Source organism: Prionailurus bengalensis, chromosome C1 (assembly GCF_016509475.1).
Source record: "Prionailurus bengalensis isolate Pbe53 chromosome C1, Fcat_Pben_1.1_paternal_pri, whole genome shotgun sequence".
In the NCBI taxonomy this organism is placed as follows: Eukaryota; Metazoa; Chordata; class Mammalia; order Carnivora; family Felidae; genus Prionailurus; species Prionailurus bengalensis.
In genome coordinates, this window is record NC_057345.1 from 5,792,698 (window position 1) to 5,809,799 (window position 17,102).

The 17,102-nt window shown below is 56.9% G+C and overlaps 1 protein-coding gene across 11 annotated transcripts in view; it reads right to left on the reverse strand.

Annotated features, from left to right (window-relative positions):
* Positions 1 to 208: 208 nt before the first annotated feature.
* Positions 209 to 17,102, reverse strand: part of RERE (arginine-glutamic acid dipeptide repeats) — a 424,113-nt gene continuing 407,219 nt past the window's right edge. For 6 of the 11 annotated variants that reach the window (XM_043573705.1, XM_043573704.1, XM_043573710.1 and 3 more), the window contains 11 exons: positions 12,285 to 12,447; positions 11,071 to 11,163; positions 10,542 to 10,741; positions 9,152 to 9,313; positions 8,529 to 8,642; positions 6,930 to 8,251; positions 6,599 to 6,821; positions 5,578 to 6,298; positions 3,783 to 3,929; positions 3,116 to 3,296; positions 209 to 2,762 (listed from right to left, as the gene is read on the reverse strand). In XM_043573705.1, the coding sequence (XP_043429640.1) occupies positions 2,729 to 2,762; positions 3,116 to 3,296; positions 3,783 to 3,929; positions 5,578 to 6,298; positions 6,599 to 6,821; positions 6,930 to 8,251; positions 8,529 to 8,642; positions 9,152 to 9,313; positions 10,542 to 10,741; positions 11,071 to 11,163; positions 12,285 to 12,447 (3,360 nt within the window). In that variant the 3' untranslated portion in view covers positions 209 to 2,728. Of the gene's footprint in view, positions 2,763 to 3,115; positions 3,297 to 3,782; positions 3,930 to 5,577; positions 6,302 to 6,598; positions 6,822 to 6,929; positions 8,252 to 8,528; positions 8,643 to 9,151; positions 9,314 to 10,541; positions 10,742 to 11,070; positions 11,164 to 12,284; positions 12,448 to 17,102 lie in introns of all 11 variants that reach the window. The other 5 variants (XM_043573708.1, XM_043573701.1, XM_043573703.1 and 2 more) reach the window with 1 other exon arrangement.

Here is a 17,102-nt window from a genome sequence, read left to right on the forward strand (position 1 = left end):
GAAACCCTGCCCTTCCTACCAGGCATGGCAGACAGGAATCTTTCCGGAAGCTGCTTTGGAGGGCAGGCGAGCCGCGTGCCAGTAACGGCGGGGAACCGGGCGCTCCCCTCCGCCCCTTGCCCGCCCTGGGGGACCTAGGTGGAGGGCGACTGCCAATCTCCCCGCCCGCTCCCAGGAATGAGACACAGTCCACCGGTCAACACCCAGCTGTTGTAGTGTAGCTCGGTTTTATTTATGTCCACAAATATTTCAAAAAAATTACAAAAGACTCAAAATGGAGAGAACACAGAAGTCACGATTTCTGGGTGTCTACTCTGTTTACACTGTGTTATCTCATGGCAAACTACTCATATATACATTTAGCTTCAAGATATATATAAACGTAGCAAATCAGAATGTACACTCTGCTCCTGCAGTGAAACAAAGCTCAATCTTGACAACATTCAACAAGATACGTACAAAACACAGAAAAGCAAAACCAAACTTCAAACAGAAGGAAGGAAAATCCAAAAGGAAACCAAGGGGTCGGGCTTCAAAGACACCGCAGGTCTGGGGCCTCCTAAACCAAGTGCAGCTGACCAGGTGAGGGTTTCGGGTTGCAGGTTTTTAAGTGGAAGAATCTCAGTGCTTCACCCTGGGATATGGGAAAGAACCAAAACCGAACAAGAAAACGCCTGCAGACAGTTTTCAAGTAGAGACTTCCGAGTACTTCACTCCGTCTCTTCTTTGGAAAAACGGAGGACACAGAGAGGCGGCAAAGGTTTAACTGAATGGCAGGCACTGTGTGCCACCAAGAGGAAACCAAAGATGTCAGAGAAGGTGGGGGCAGCGGGGCAGGGGCTGCAGGAGAGCCGGCCCGCCCCCCGGAGGAAACAAGTGCCTCGTGCCCGTGCGGCCCCAAGTCTGATGACACAGGGTTCATCTGAGCTCGCCTCCCCTCTAAGGAGCTAAAGTTAAGGCAGAAATGGAATGAGAGGAAAATCAAAGGAGAGAACCACGAACATTCGCAACAGACAAAACAATCCTCTATCTGTCCCGACCGAAACCAGACGTAGTTTTAACAGAAACTGGAAATGGCCCTGATGCAGGCTTGAATCCGGAACCTGGATCTGAGCTCACACCTGCTGGCTTCTGGGTCAAAGCGCCAGCCTCTCTTCCTACCCCCGACTCGGCTCCAGCCCTAGACACGCCCCACATCCACCGACCCACACGTGCTCTTGTCGTCCCACAGCTCTTGGATGTGACTCCCAGCCTGAGGGGAGAGGAACGGGGAAAGGTCACATCCCGACAGAACACTTCATCAACAGGCGCAGACACCCCCCACGCCCGGCCCCGCTCTGGAGAAAGTGCATCACGTCCACAACTAGGAAGGAGAGGCGGGCCCCCTGCAGAGCAGCAGCCCGAGCCCTCAGAGGGGCAGCGCCCAGGCAGAAGGAAGCCATTCCGACCAGGAACGAGAGCAAGAGTGGGACTCAAACGGCGTCCCCGCCCCTAACCGTGCCAGCTCCGGGCCTCCCTCAAGCAAAAGCGGCCTCAAGCCGTGCGGCAGGGGTGGCCTGGCCTCAGTGCAGCAAGATCCTAGTGATGACACCCAACGGGGGAAGTTTCTAACAGATTCCTTTGGCGAGCGCGTGCTATTTGTAGGGAATCGTTTTCTTGTTGAATTTTCTAGAATGTTTACGAAATTGTCAGAGTATTTAAGAAGGCAGTTCATCCAGAACAGCCAAATGTGTGTGCATAGAAATGTATAAGGAAATCTACAGTCAGACACACAGAAACATGTGCTTTCTATCCCGTGGAGACAGAACAAGGTGGACACTTAACTCCGGCGCTCCTGGTACAAAATAAAAAAGGTTCCATCTAACAAATATCCGCACCTCTGGCGAAGCACAAGCTAGGAACAGACAGAAGTGAAAATCAAGGCAGCAAAACAAAGAAACGGTTTGTAACATCGTCCCTGCAAACCCCTGGATGCCCACTGCTGCGACCAAACCTCGTCCCAAGCTCCTGCCCGTTTGTAATTAGTAACGCCCATCTGTTCCCTTTAATTAAAGGGATAATTATATATAACTTTTTATTAAAAAATCAACTCTGTATTCTGTCAATAGCTGGTAGGAATTCACAATTAGTGACATGGCTGGAAAAAATAGATCAGAATAGTTTGTGGAAGAAAAAAATGCCGTTCTAAAATTATTTATTTACAGACGTAAAAAGCCATGCTGCAGAACTTTCTCAAATTATGAAGATTTCCTACAATGTATTAAAATAAAAGTTTTCTTAAAAATTATAGCTCTTGGATTCCAAACTCCTATGCCACCTATCTGCAGACCTCGTGGGCTCTGGGACACACGTGGCTGAGTGTGTCTGCACACACAGTGAAGGGTGTGAACTGGATTCTAGCACCTACCAAGAAATCAAGGAAGGAAAAGAAAACTAAAGCCAAACCCCAAGATTGCAGGGAAAGTTTTCTGAATGTTCAGTCCAGTCCAGGACTCACTAAGTTTCTGGGGGACTGTCATGCAGGGAGACCCAAACCAGTCTCAAGGTATTCTCTCTACAAACAAACACTATTATGCTGATAACATTTTTAGTTGTGGGGTTTTTAAATATATAAAGAAATCTTTAGAAGATATTCTTTTTGCTTCTGTAGCTCGTATTGTATGTAAAAAGTCCTGTTTCTCCCCCCAAGAATTGGGGTTTCCACAGCCAGCGTTAACAAATAAATAACTTATAACTGCTTGTCACCTTCTTTCTTCAGTCGACTAGAAAGGGAAAAAAGGGAGAAAGTATTCAGCACCAGGCCTGGGCAGGTGCGACCAGGCATGCAGCTCGAGGGTCCAGGTGACCAGAGTGGCCTCCCGTGCAGCCGACCCTCCCCTCGTCTCCCTCCCGTCAAGATGGCTCCTTGGGAGTCCCCTCCAGGGCCAAGAGGCTGGGGCCCGCAGAGCCATGGGGGGCGGGGGAGCGTGGCCTTTGTGGAAACGGGTGAAGCACACGGTGGGCACGGCCAGGAGGGGCGACCGTCAGGCTGGGTCAGTGGCCACAGGTGGGACAGGTGGGAGCCTGGGCTCAGACAGTGAGGCCCTCCCTCCCTCCCGGCCCCTCCCCGCCTCACCTGTAATAATCTTCCTGACTTGGTAGGTGGCCACCGTGCATGTGGGGGTGTCCGTGCAGCCACTGCTGCTCCATGGCCAGTCTCTGCAGCTCTGCTGACTGGGCATGCATGGCCTGCAGCTGGTGAGCCGCAGACATGGGGGGTGGGATGGCCCCAGGCAGGTCCCGGGGGTAGGGGGTACCTGCCAGACACAGAACGGCCTTTGAGACAGAGGGGCCAAGGGAGCGGCCGGGATGAGGCTGGCGAGGAGGTCAGGTCAGGAGATGGCCTCCCGAGGCGGGGAGCAGGAGGGCTGCTTCCCCCACAGGGACCCGGGGAGCAGGTACTGCCCCTGCGATCCCCTGACCCCAGGGGTGGAGGCTGGAGGAACACGGACGGAATACATGCTCCCTCGTCCTCAGGCCTCGTGGCTCAGGCTCTTCTTCACAGAGGTCCGCTCTGACCCCTCAATGTAAATTCAGCACCTCTGTTGTTCCTTCACGTCGCACTGCCCTCGTCCTGGCTCTTATGCATCTCTACCCATCCCCCCCCCCCCCCACCAGCTCTTGGGAAACATCATCGGGTATTTGCTGAAGACGTGGATGAGGGAATGAACGAACGGGACATCAGATACCAACCCAACTCTCGCCTTGGACCTGGACCCCTCCTTCCCCAGGTGCGTTCTTACCAAAAACTGGATGACGAAGCATCTCGTGCTCATGGGGGGGCTGTCCAAGCAGAGGGTTGGGGAGGGTGCCGGGAGGGTAGGGAAAGCGAGCCAGGTGAGGGCCAGCGGTCAGGGGGTCAACCAGCGGGTGCACCGGGCCTGCTGAACCTAAAAGAGGGGCAGAAGTCCAGATGCGGGTGGTGCGGGGCGCCGGGGCTCTCTCCGTGTCTGCCCTCCTTGGCCGTGACTACCGGTGGCTCCCTCCTCACCACGGCCGGCTCCCGGCCACCAGGGCCACCAAAAGTCCTGACCCACGGTGGCTGCCCTCACCCCCACCCGCAGTAAAGTTCCAGAAAGCAACAGGGAGGTAAAGAGCCGCCTATTCACACACAGCCCCTCTGCTCACTCCTGAGCATGGCTAGAGGCACAGTCTCCACCCCCACTCCCACCCCCGCCACCGTCTTGCCGAGGACCCCATGTCATCAGAGCCCACCCAGCCCAACACCCCAGGCTTGCCCTGCACCTGTCAGGTCCACCGGAACCCGAGGGCCGCTCGGGTCCAGCCAGCGTTTCTCGCCCAGCTGCCAGCCGGACTGGCAACGCTGCCCAGAGCTGCCTCCCTGGCCCCCTGCCCAGAAGCCGGCGGGGTGAGACTCACTAAGCCCCGCTTTCTCCTCTCAGGCCAGGTGCCCCTGCTCGCCCTGTCCCTGCGGACGTCCCTGCCCACCGTCGAGCCCGCTCAAAAGTTGCCATCTTGGCGAGCTTTCCTCTCTAACAGCAACCTTGCCCCCAGTTCCCCTGTTCCCTGTCCCTGCTCTGCCGTCCTCCAGAACACGCGCTGCTTTTCACACTCCGAGATACGCTGACTGACCGCTTCTAGGCTGGGAAGGTAACGCGCGTAGGGCCGTTATCAACACTGACAACTGTGCCCGACACATCACAGGCACTCAAATATCTGCCAAGCGGATGAATGCTGTATGAACAAACGACTGCCTGTCCTCAAGCGGCATTAGGACACATCTACCGGCCACGGAGCTTAGCCCATGCCGGGCGGCAATGAAGTTCCAGACGTCAGGACTATGGGGTAAATGTGACAGCTCCTCGGCTTGCCCAGAACCATCCTCGTGCACGGAGTCCGGGCTCCCTGCATCGGGGCTGGGCGCACAGGTAGAAAGAAGGTGCAGGCCTCCCCACCTCCGGTCCTGCTCCATCTGTCACCCTCCTCCCTAGTCCGGAGGCAGGTCTACCCGCTTGGGAGTCCTGCACGTGGGCTGTGCCACAGGAGCCCACGGCAGGCCCCGGTGCCCCGGTGCAGGCACAGCTCCCCTCACCCCAGCTGGCGGGTCGGCGGGCCTGGGGGAGCTCTCGTTCCCAGGGTGGACAGAGAGAGCCAGGTGGTCCTGACCAGATGAGCCAGCAGAAGCCCAGGCCCCGCCCCTCAGTGGGGAACAGAAGGAATGTTCTTTTTAAGTTCTCACTCAAAGATTCCCTAGAGCCTCCCTGGCGTCCCATGGCCTCGCCTGGGCTCCAAGGCCCCACCTCCCGCCCTGAACCTGCCTCAGTGAGCACAGGCTGCTTCCTGCTATCCCTGGCACCGGAGGCACAGGACCGAGAAACGAAGCTTTAACCAGGAGACCGCAAGGTGAGGATTCCCAGACAGATGCCGAACGTCCTCAGGTCTGTCAGGAATTGAGGATTCCTTCGGGAAAGAACTGCCTCCGCCTCTGGACAGCGGCTCTGCCCGTCTGGTCCGTACCTTGTCAACCAGAGCTCAGCCCACAGCACCCTGTCACAGCCCGGCCCGGGGGGCACCCACCTTGATGGAGGGGGTCCTGCTGGTGGAGGTGAAGGTGCGAGTGGATGTGTGAGTGCTGGTGGTGGTGCGGAGTCACGTTGAACATCTGCAGGCGGGCCAGGGGGTCGCTGGTCAGCGAGGCCATGCGCTCAGCGTGGATCCGCTCGGCCGCCAGTCTATCAGGGTAGCTCATCTCGGGCCGCAGCTGGGGGCCCGCCAGGGCCAGTCTCTCCCGCTCCAGGGGGTTCAGGCCCGGGTGGAAAGAAGCAAAAGGGTGGGGGCCCGCAGCGGGGGGGAGGGTGAGGGCGCTGTGCCGGGCGAAGTGCTCCATGGGGTTGGTGGCTGGGTGCAGGGGATCCAGCTCCGGGGGCTTCACCTCGAAGCCCGGCTTCATCCTCTCCCGCAGCTCCCGCTCGCGGATCTCCCTCTCCCGGATCTCCCTCTCCCGGAGCTCCCGCTCGCGGATGGTGGGGTCCACGTTGTAGAGGCCGGGCATGTGGTAGGCCAGCAGGGGGTCGGTAGGGTTGAGGGGCATGTAGAAGGGGTGGTTGCGGTTGGTGGGCGACATGACGTGGGGCCGAGCGTACTCGCTCAGAGTCCGAAGAGCGGGGGTGTCGGGCCCGATGTACGGAGGCACCGCAGCAATGGTGGTTGGCGGCGGCTCGAAGGATGGCCGCATGTGGCCGGGACCACTGAGCTGGGGGTCGCTGAGGCGGCCCTCGTGGGCTGAGCTGGACGCCTTCTGCTGAAGGAAGGGGGCGGGGGTGTGAGCGGCGGGTGCCCAGCTGCCGGCCTGTGCCGACCAGCCAACCTGGTCCCTCCTCCGCAACACCAGCGGCCAGCCCCAGCCGTGGCCGGGGACAGGCTCGGGCCGCGAGCACGCGGTCTGGACCCTGCTGGGACAGCCTGCTCTGTGCTTTCAGCTTCCCTCGTGCCCCGGCCGGGGCTGTGCCTCTGAGAGAAAAGCTAACACCCGCGGGCGTCGAGAGTGTAGCTGAGACAGTGAGCCCCCGCGCGGGGCCGCAGAGGGACCCCAACTTACGGCCGCTCGCTCCGCCTCCCGCTCCCGCTCGCGCTCCCGCTCGCGCTCCTTCTCCTTCTCCTTCTCGCGCTCTCGCTCCTCGCGTGCCTTCTGCTCGGCCTCCCGTTTGGCCTTCTCGACGGCCTCCTCCCTCTTCTTGGCCAGTTTGGATCCCGCCAGAGGCATGAAATACAGGTCCGTCCGCGCACATGAGTTGTACCCACGGTCCAGGTGTTTGTAGAACCTGAAGAGGGGTCACATCTCTCGATGGGGCCTGTCGGGGCCTCCGCCTGCCCCAGCCGCCCAGCCTGTCCCTGCCCCGGCTGTGCCCACGCTCCGGGGAAGCCGGTACCTGGCTGACTGGCTGGCATGGCTGGGGGTGTCCACCACAGTGGGCTCAGGGGACGGGCTCCTGGGCGGGGGCGGGGGGCTCTCGGGCTCCTCGGCATCATCCAGAGCCTCTTCCTTGATCTGGACGGTGGGGAGCGGGCAGGCTGTCCCCCCGGGTACGCCGCCTCCCGAAGAAACGGCGGCAGAGCAGGGTGGCGGGGCTGAAGGGCCAGGCCCCGCGGGTGGGGTGGAGGTGGAGGAGCAGGCGGGGGGAGTGATGGGAGGGGGACCCCCCGGGACAAAGGGGTGCTGAGCAAATGGGGGCTGGGGAGGCACCTGGTGGAGGCCTGCTGGGGGGTGAGTGGCAGGGGGCAGGCTCTGGCTCTGGGTCAGCACTGGGGGCTGGGCAGGGGAGGAGGGCAGGGGCTGGCTCTGCGGCATGAGCTGCAGGGGAGGCGGGTGGGCCGAGGGAGGGTGATGCGTGGACAGCGAGCTCAGGGGCTTCAGTGCCGGTGGGGGCGGGAGGTTGGCATTCATGGAGAAGGGCGAGGGCCCTGAGAGGTGAGGCGGGTGCTTGTGGGCTTGTGGGGCCGGCAGCTGGGGGATGGGCGTGGTGGGTGGGGGCTTGATGTGGGGCATGGCCAAGGGGGCCGGCGGCAGGGGCTGCTCCCGCGGAGGCTGCTGGGGCTGCAGTGCTGACTGCGAGGCTGGGGGCTGCAGGGAGGCATGAGGGAGAGCTGACGCCTGAGGGGCCTGGGGAGGGAGGCCAAAGGGCTGAGGGGGGCCTGGGTGCTGCAGCAGGGGCCCGGCCTGGAGGCTGTGGGGGCCGCCCGGGCCCTGACCATGCAGCGGGGGCTGGCCGTGGGGTGGGGCGGAGGGCTGGCCAGCCGGCGTGGTCAGGGGCTGCAGCGGGGGATGGGGTGAGGGCAGCCGCTGTGGGTGCAGGGCGGGTGCCTGCTGAATGTGCGCATGGGGAGCGGGAGCCGCTGGGGCCTGCTGCTGGCTGGGGGGCTGGGAGGCTGAGGGGGAGCCCTGGGGAGGGCCCGCAGTGGCAGAGGGCACGGGTCCCGGTGCGGGGAGCTGGGGGGCCCCTGGGGGGGCGGTGGAGGGAGCCGGAGTGGCCGCACTGGGAGCCTGCAAGGCCGGTGGCTGGGCCTGTAGCATCTGCTGCTGGGCCGAAGAGTCCGAGTCGCTCTCGTTGTCCTGGGGGCTGGGGATGCTGGGGGACGTGCTGCGATTGTCCTGGTCGATGTCTTTGGGGTCACTGCTGCCCTCATCGTTGACGCTGCGGCTGTCAGAACTCTCTCCCTCGCCTTCGGATGGTGAGTTGGGCCGGCTGATTTCCTAGGGCCGGAGACGGGAGGGATGAAGCTCTCGGAGGGCAAGGGCTCTCTCTGCCTCGTGCCGGGCGCACAACAAAGGTTCGTGCAGACGAGGCGGTGAGCCTGGCCCCGGGGACCTCAGGTCCTCCTTTGGTCCGGCTGGCGTCGGAGGCCGCTCTAGGTCCCTCCCTAGGAGACAGGGCCCTGCCGTACCCCAGGGAGACCTTGGGCTCAGGGCTTCTCGGGGGGTGTTAGCAGTCCCTGAGCTACAGTTCCTGTGGCTAGGCTGCACAGCTCACCTGGGTTTTTGTCTTCTTGGAGCTGGTCCTGTCGGCCTCCTCTGTATCGGAGGCCACCTTCTCCCGCTGGCGCTTGGTGCTCTTGAGGGGGGATGAGGCTTCCTCCTTCACTTTCTGCAGTGGGAAAGCCCATGAGGGGCATCAGGCCGAGGGAGGGGGTCCCTCAGCCCCAGGAGAGACGACAATGGTTTGCTGACACCTTGCTCCTGTATTCTGAGCTCCATCTCCAGAAGCAAGAAAGTTCTAGAAGGGACCAGCTGAGGCCGGGAGAAAACAAATATCTGGGGGTGGAAATAACTTGGCTTTGGGGGGGAGGGAGCCTTTCTAATCACACCCTACCCTTTGCCTCCGAGGCCTTGGGAAACTTGAGGCAGAGACGGCTCCTGAAGTTCAGTGCTGGGAGCTGCAGCGGACCACCTTTGTCCAGGCCCTGGATCCCAGACCCCAGACCCCAGACCCCAGTCCACAGCCCTAGGCCAGGCAATGCTGATGCCCAGGGCGGCTCCAGGAACGACCCGCAGCCCCATGTCTGAGGGAGCTGAACATCAACTCCAGCAACCTGGGGTGTTAATGAGGGGGCAGGCCCAAGCAGCCCCCGCTACCCTGGGTGACAGGCACCTCACCTTGGCCGACTTCTTCACTGTCTCTGCTTTACTGTCATTGCTGGAGGTGCTGGCAGCGCTGGGTGAGTTCCGGCCACTGGAGCGGATGTCTTCATTGATCGGCGAGGCGCGACCATCAGGGCTGGCTGGCTGCTTCTTACGACCGCTGCGCAGTGTAGACATCTGCCCACCCAGACCAGAGGCTGGTGAGACTGGACCCCAGGCTCTGCTGTGGGCCACCTGGGCCCAGCATACATGCTGGAGCCTCGGGAGCAGACCCACACACCTGCCCTGTGGCAAATCCCAGACCAGGGTGCCTGGCAAGCGACGGGCACCTGCAGCTTCTCCTCACGGTGTGGGGGTCAATGCAGACTGAAGGGAGGAACGAGGGGTGAATGGGTGGGTTCACACGGAGGAGACAGCAGTTCTTAACTTAAAATGCTCATCTCCAGGGATGGCCCTGGATGCTGTGAGGTAGAAACGAGCGAGGTTTTCCGAGGGGCAGAAGTTGGCGAGGGCCGTTTACTCTGCCAGGTTCTCCAGAATGGCAATCACACACAGGGTCTGCTTTAAATCACCCCACCCTTCCTGTTTGTTCCACGGAACTGCCCACTTCCTTGCCCAAACCAAACACCTGCTGATTTCATCTGACAGGATGGGAAATGACCCAAAGAGATAAACCGACAAATAATGTGGCTCAGCTCCTAAAACCACCAAGCACTTCGGTTCATTTCTGCAAAGCCATGGGACTCAGAGGAGATGGGGATACAATGATTCACGCCAGTCCATGTGCTGGGTGGCCAGGGTGCGGCAGCCTTGACAAGATGCTAAGGTCAGAGGAAGGTGGACGGTGCCCTCTACAGGCCTGCAAGGGCCACTGGGGAGGCTGGCCACGGGGGAAGACTCTGGCGGTATCCCTAGTGAGAACTCTCACTCCCAAAGGCCCTGCTGACATATTTCCAACCTAGAAACCAAAACCTCTTTATGAAAAGGGCTATATAGTGAGGATAAAAATGTACCGAAAGTTTCCAAAACTGGATCAAATACTTATTAAAAAAAAAAAAAAAAAGGCAGCTGCAAGTTTAGGCAGCAGAGACACGGCCACTGCAGGTGTCAGGCTCAGGGGCCAGAGGCAGGTCTGAGGGACTTGGAGAGCACGCACTGAGCCAGAAACTGATGCTGAGTTCAGGACACACAGCCCACTGACTCCCCAACGACGACACGAGGGAGGGAAGGAGAGAACTGAGGCTCTTCCCAGACCCACAGACAGAACTAGTATTTTTGGGCCAATCACTCCTTCAAGGAGGCTGGTCCTCTACATAAAACCGGTCACCTCCCAGCCTCCCGGGAGGCACAAGCCCGGGTGTCCTAGTAACCCGAAGCGGCCCAGGTCGCCTGCCCGAGGACTCACCGAGCCACGACTGCGCCGTGTCCTCATGCTATGCTTCCCACTGAGCCCATCGTCTTCCTCTTTGACAGGTTTGAACATGAATGGTGGGGGGTCCACAGGCTTCTCGATGGGGGGGAGCTCGCCGTACTTCTTGAAGTGGATGCGGCAGTCCGTGCACAGGAGGATGTTCTCCCGGCCCCCGTGGTGCCAGTCTTTGGAGGCTGCGTGAGGCAAGAGGGGTGCGGGTGGGGGGCCCCTCCGTGGGCTCGGACAGACACCCGCCGCTCCCTCCCAGGGCGGGAGAGGATTTCAGGAATACCCGCCGCCTCCGCCCCGACCACACTGACTGCTCGACAGGGGAGTGACAACAAATACGAACTTCTGCTTTTTCTCAAGTAACCCTGAAGCGCGATGCGGACGTCAAGCCAGTGACTCCCTGGCAGGTCTTCAACTGGACTCACGAGACGTTCCGAACCTGGAAGCGCCTGAACCTGGCCTGCCTCGGCGAAAGCGCCCCCCCGCCCCCGCCTTCCCACAGACCCCCACTTACTGGTGGTGAAGCAGTGGCGGCAGGCGTACCCCTTCAACTCCTGCTCGCTGTCCTCACTGTCAAAGTCATCCTCGCTGGCTGAACTCAGGTCCACTGGGCATGGCGGGAACACAACAGGGATGGGGGAGACACCATCATGCTTGGCCAAGACCAGGACCACCTGTGACCCGTGGCCTGCCCCAGGCTCTGAGCCACCAGTGTCACCTGGAAGGGGCAGTGTTCACGAAGGCCCACTCTGAATTCCTCAGGGCCGGTGATCAGAACGAAAACTCGGGTGAAGTACCCGAGGGTCTGCCCTACCGTATTTCGGGGGACTGGCGTCACACCCGCATCCCGGAGTGGCGAGCACTGATGCCCACAAACTGGGAATGGGAGCAGGCGAAGTGCGCCCAAGTGCTTTCCCTGACACATGCGGACGTCCCGAGGCGCTCCCCCTCCACCGAGTCCCGCCTCTGCCAGCCCTACTGGGTCGATTCTGGTTTGCATGTCCCACGTAAGCAACCCTCAGGCGGAGCGCCCTGGGCCAGGACAGAACCACCGGCCCCGCTGCTGCACGCCAGCTTTTACGGGTTAAGAAGGTATCTGCGGCGCCTGGGTGGCTCGGTGGGTTGAGCGTCCGACTTCGGCTCAGGTCATGATCTCACAGTTTGTGAGTTCGAGCCCCGCATCGGGCTCACTGCTGTCAGTCTGTCAGCACAGAGCCCACTTCAGATCCTCCGTCCCCTTCTCTCTCTGTCCCTCTCCCACCTGCTCTCTCTCTCTCTCAAAAAACAAAACATCTTAAAATCAAAATTTTTTAAATAATTAAAAAAAAAGGTTAAGAAAACATCAAATTATTCTGCATATTACACTGGGACCAAGAGGAGAAAAAGAAGAAAATGTGCATCTTATTGCCAACACAATACCAATGCAGTAACTCACACAGAACACCCGCCATGAAGTGGGAAATCTCCTCTGAAATTATCGAAAACACCCCAGGACAAGTCAAGACTTACGTTTTTATAAAAAGCTACAATGATGTTGAATTTACTTAAAAAATTTAAATGCATAAATAATTTATGAACCTCTCCTCCCAAGTCCCCCAAGTCAGTGCTACATCCAGGCGCAAGTTTCATACGCCTGCACCACACACATGGTGTCCCCAAGCCACTCTGCGACAAGGACACCTGTGAGTGCAGGCCCAGAACCGGGACAGCGAGCAGCCCCGCACTTACGGAACTCGCTGGAGGGTGGTCTGGAGGGCGTGCTGACGGGTGTGGACGCGGTGCGGGTCTTGATCCTCCTGAACACGGCCTGCCTGCGGTGCCGGCGATGGGCCCGGGAGCTGGCTGCTTCGGGGGTTTTCTTCCAGTAGTAATAGAAGGTGATCAGCTCCCCCTGCGGGAGAGAAGGGCCGGCGGTGACGAAGGGCTCGGGATGGCTTCTCCCTGCCCTGCAGCGCCCTCTTCTGCCAGGAGCAGGAGCTACTTGGGATCGGCTGTGCCGGGGAGGAGCGCAAAGGACGCTTTGCTCCTGAGTCGTGAGGGGGACTGGACTTGTCCCCTCAGCCCAGGGGAGCAGAACCTCTAGATATCTAGAACATTCATTCATTCAACAAGTACCTGCTGAGTAGCTGCCATGTGCCAGACGCCAGCATGGAGGTACAGCAATAAACCGAGAAAAGGGAAAATCCCTGCCCGCTAACCGTGTGTGCGCACAGATGGTTTCTTCACCGCACTGCACTGAAATCATACAGGTGTGACAAGGGAACGCCTGGCCACTTAGGCTATTCCAGAAACAACCCCTCTCCCCCTCCAAAAAACCCCAACAATTCAGGTGCTCAGGTGGTGGGGAGCCGGGGTCAGGAAAAAAGGAGTTCTCCCCAAACCCAGGAGAACTGCCCCACGGCCTCCACCCGGTCTGAGTGACCACAGTGGGACAAGCTGGTACAAAATCCTGAAGGTGACGCCCGAGGGCCACGTACACAGGGGCACTGATGCAGAGATGAAATGCCACATGTCACAGGGTCAGTCTTTCGTTTTTAAATTTTTGAGAGAGAAAGAGAACGAGCTGGGCAGGGGCAGAGAGAGAGGGAGACAGAGCAGCAGAGGCGGGCTCTGTGCCGACAGCAGAGAGCCCGAAGCGGGGCTCGAAGCAGCGAACTGCAAGATGATGACCTGAGCCAAAGTGGGAGGCTTAACCGACTGAGCCACCCAGGTGCCCCACAAGGTCGGTCTTTAAGCTTTTCGTGGCCCAGCAGAAAGGCAGGCAAGACAGCTTTTTAAAAAATACAGCAAGGGGATATGAACCCAAATGCAACCATTAAAAAGGGGCACTTCTGCTGCCCCTGTGCCACGTTTGGTTAACCCTGGCTGACAAAGACCAATTTCTTAAACATCCCAAGATAAAGTATCTTCACCTGGAATTAGAGGAAAAAAACCCCAAAAACACTTAAAGCAGTGAGAGTGCCTAGATCACACTGATCTTCTCTAACTGAATCAATCCTGTGGACAATCAACTTGGCGGACCAGTGTATCCTGGAAGTCATCCTGGGAGCAACTCGTACCCCAAGGTTGGAGCCACTTGGCCAGAGCACCACTTAGTCTCACGGAAGGCTCACTGCTTTGTGAATGGAGGAGCCGAGAGCCAGAGCCAGAGCCAGAGCCAGAGCGAGAGATTCTGTTCTCCGGTGACCTGAGATCCATCTAGCTGGAAAGGCCAGTGCTGGAGAGACTGAAGGAGATAAGCACAGATACTAGGCGACAAACTCTTGTGATTGCCGAGCACCCCATTAGACGAGATTTCATGAAAACACCCCCCAGAAGCAATGGCCTTAGAACACGATGAGAAGTCAGTTTGAAGAGAAGGGGGCAGGTTTTAAGTGGGGAAACGGCTTCTGCAAAGCAAGTAACCCGTGCGTGTTGAGTGCTCACTGCTCAGAGTTGGATTCTATGCCTGTGCATTTTCTAAGAAGTGGGACCGCAGCTGTTGCCAGACCCTTAAAGGAGCCTGTGGTTCAGAGGAACTTCTGCCTGGCTTCCACAGGTCCATAGCATGTATCTCTTGGAGCTGTGGATAGGTTCCAGTCTTTCCAAGTGCCACTCAGCAAAATGCTAGTGACTGCCAATAGTTAACAGATGAAGCGTGACCCCAGGCCAAGGGAGGCCAGGAGCCAGCCACCAAGGACGAGCACAGGCAAATCTACAAGCTCACCTCACCCCCTTTCCAGTTCCATGAGACAGTAACTGAACGAGGGAAAATGTAGGAAATGCCCTTGGATTTCTGACCTGTTTGTCTGTCACATGTTATTCTACAAATGTAGGTTACAACTGTCCCCGTGGTGACCGGAGCGTCCCGAGCCCCCGAGGTCATCATCCGAGAAGCTCCTGGCTCCTGCTCTTTATCTCCCATTCTCCCGACTTGGAAAGTCACTTATCTCTACTGATCTTCTGGTGTTGGCTGGCTGGAGGGAACAAACCCAGACACCCAGTGGGGGATTAAGAGACCTGTGCGGATACAAAACTGATCTGACGCTGGTCCTCCTACGAGAAAATACAGAACAGAAGCCAAGGCAAGTCATTGTCACCCTTCAATACTTTGTCAGCGTGACATGCTCTCTATCAGTTCAGAAGGGCAACTAGTGCAGTGAACCACGGCCCAATCCCAAAGCTGGAAGGAAGGATGTGAGACCCCAGAGTGGTTCCTCCCACCTCCTCTAGCTGAAGTCACTTTAGGGGCCAGTGGATGAGAAAGGCCTGGGGTGTAAGAGGAAATGGGAAGCTACAGGAGAGAGAAGGAATCAAAAATGGGAGAGAAAATCAGGTGGGAAGGTGCTAGCAGGGTCTCTGCCAAACCTCAGCCTGACTTACAGGCTGTTAAAAAGCAGCCACCCTAACCCCTTTGTACAACGTTGATCTGTGACACAATATTGACTCACACAGTTACAAGGGACTGGAGGTGAGGGACACTGACACAAAGATCCAGGTACGACTTCGGACTCTCCCAAAACTTAATAAACAGTCTACCGTTGACCAGAAACCTTACTGATAACATAAACGGTTGATTAACACGTATTATATATGCTACATCTATTTTTTACAGCATGCTTACAATAAAATAAAGAAAATGATACTAAGAAAATCATAAGGAGGAAAAAATATATTTACAGTACTCGACTATATTTATCAAAAAAAACCTGCTCGTAAGTGAAACTGTGCCATTTTAACCTGTGTTAAGGTTCAATGTATTTCTATTTCTCAAACATGAATGTCTGAAAGAGTTTCAAATGGTCTTAGAAGACAGCATAACTCACAGATTAAAATAGGGCAAGCCAGAGTCCAGTGAGGCTATGATACTGGCCTAATGTCACACACCGGGCAGAAAAAGGCTCAAGAAAAGCCGGGTTCCCAACCTTAACCTCCACTCGTGCTGTGTTGTGTCTTCCTCAAGTATGTGAGAAAATCAGGACATGACAAAGAAACCTAATACTGAAATAATCATCAACTTTTTGTCAACACCTGCGTGGCTCAACTGGTTGGCTGTCGGACTCCTGATTTGGGCTCGGGTCAGGATCTCGCGGTTCAGGAGCTGGAGCCCTGCGTCGGGTTTCGTGCTCACAGCATGGAGCCTGCTTGAGATTCTCTCTCTCCTTCTCTCTCTGCCCCTCCCCTGCTCTCTCTCTCTCTCTCTCTCTAGATAAACCTTAAAAAAAAAGGAAGGAAAGAATAGCCTTCTGACAAGAAAGAGAGTCCAGAACACATTCTATTTTCTCAGTACCAGGGATCAAACGACCAAGCCAGAAGGACCCTCCACTATAGGCCTAAAACCAGTTCAGAAAATGAGAACTACACATTTCAAAATTCAGGAAGATGGGGTAGCAACTAGAACTCTCATACATGGCTGGTGGGAATATAAAATGGTTCACCCACTTCATAAAACTTTGGTAGTTCTTACAAAGCTAAACATTTACCATGTGACCCAGCAGTGGATCCCACTCTTCGGTATTTACCCCAAAGAATAAAAGCATGCTCACACAAAGACTTTTCCACGTAAACACGTTCAGAGAACCTTTACTCTTTGCCACCCCAAACTGGAAACTATCTCAATACCCCTCAACAGGAGAAGGGGAAACAGATCACCGTGCATCCACTTGCTAGATACCACTTGGTAGTAAAAAGGCAAACTACTGATCTCCGTGACAACACGGATCAACCTCGAAACATCACACTGACTGTAAGCAGCCAGACACAAAAGCACGGACTGGGGGGGGTCTGTTCTGGAAAAGGCAAATCTACAATCACAAAAAGTAAACGAGTGGTTGCCCAGAGTCCAAGAAGTAGGAAACTACCTATAAAAGAATATGAGGAAACCTTTCGGGGTGAAAGAATAAATCCCATAAACGCCCTGCGGGTTTACGGTCGTCAAACTCCCTGAACGGTGCCCTCACTGCGCTTAAAGTGGGTGTCCTTTTACGGTATATATGCTATGCATACCAATTACACAGCCATGAAGTTAACTTTAAAAAAAAATCCAGGCCAGGTTTTATTAGCTGCCTCTCAAGCACTGTACCGTCTACGAAGGGATTAAACACTGGAACCGAGCGAATCTAGCGAATCTAGGCGGATTAGAAACAGCATACTGGTGACTGCATGGGTGGCTAGGTCTTGAGCACAAACAAAAGAACATGTCGGGAAAAGGTCTGGTTCTACAAACAGGGAATGAGGCAGCTAGAGGCCTCACCAGGAACGAAGTCAATTGAACTTTAATCAAACATGCATAGTGTGTGCTGCAGAGACCCGCTGCACATAAATTCAGGAACAAAAGCTGTTGCAGAAATCAATAGCTTGCTGAAACATTAACACAGGCAATCATCGATCAAAAGGCAGCTCCACAAAGGCAGCCTTGCAAATGAGCTCCCGCCTTTGCTTGCAAGCGGACACAGAGGCATAAACGCGGACAAGAACGGCCGCGGCGGCGGTTTTGTTCCCGGGGCTCTCCCCCACCTCGCGACAAGGCCTCGCAGCCAGCACACCTCCCGTCTCTGTGCTGTAACT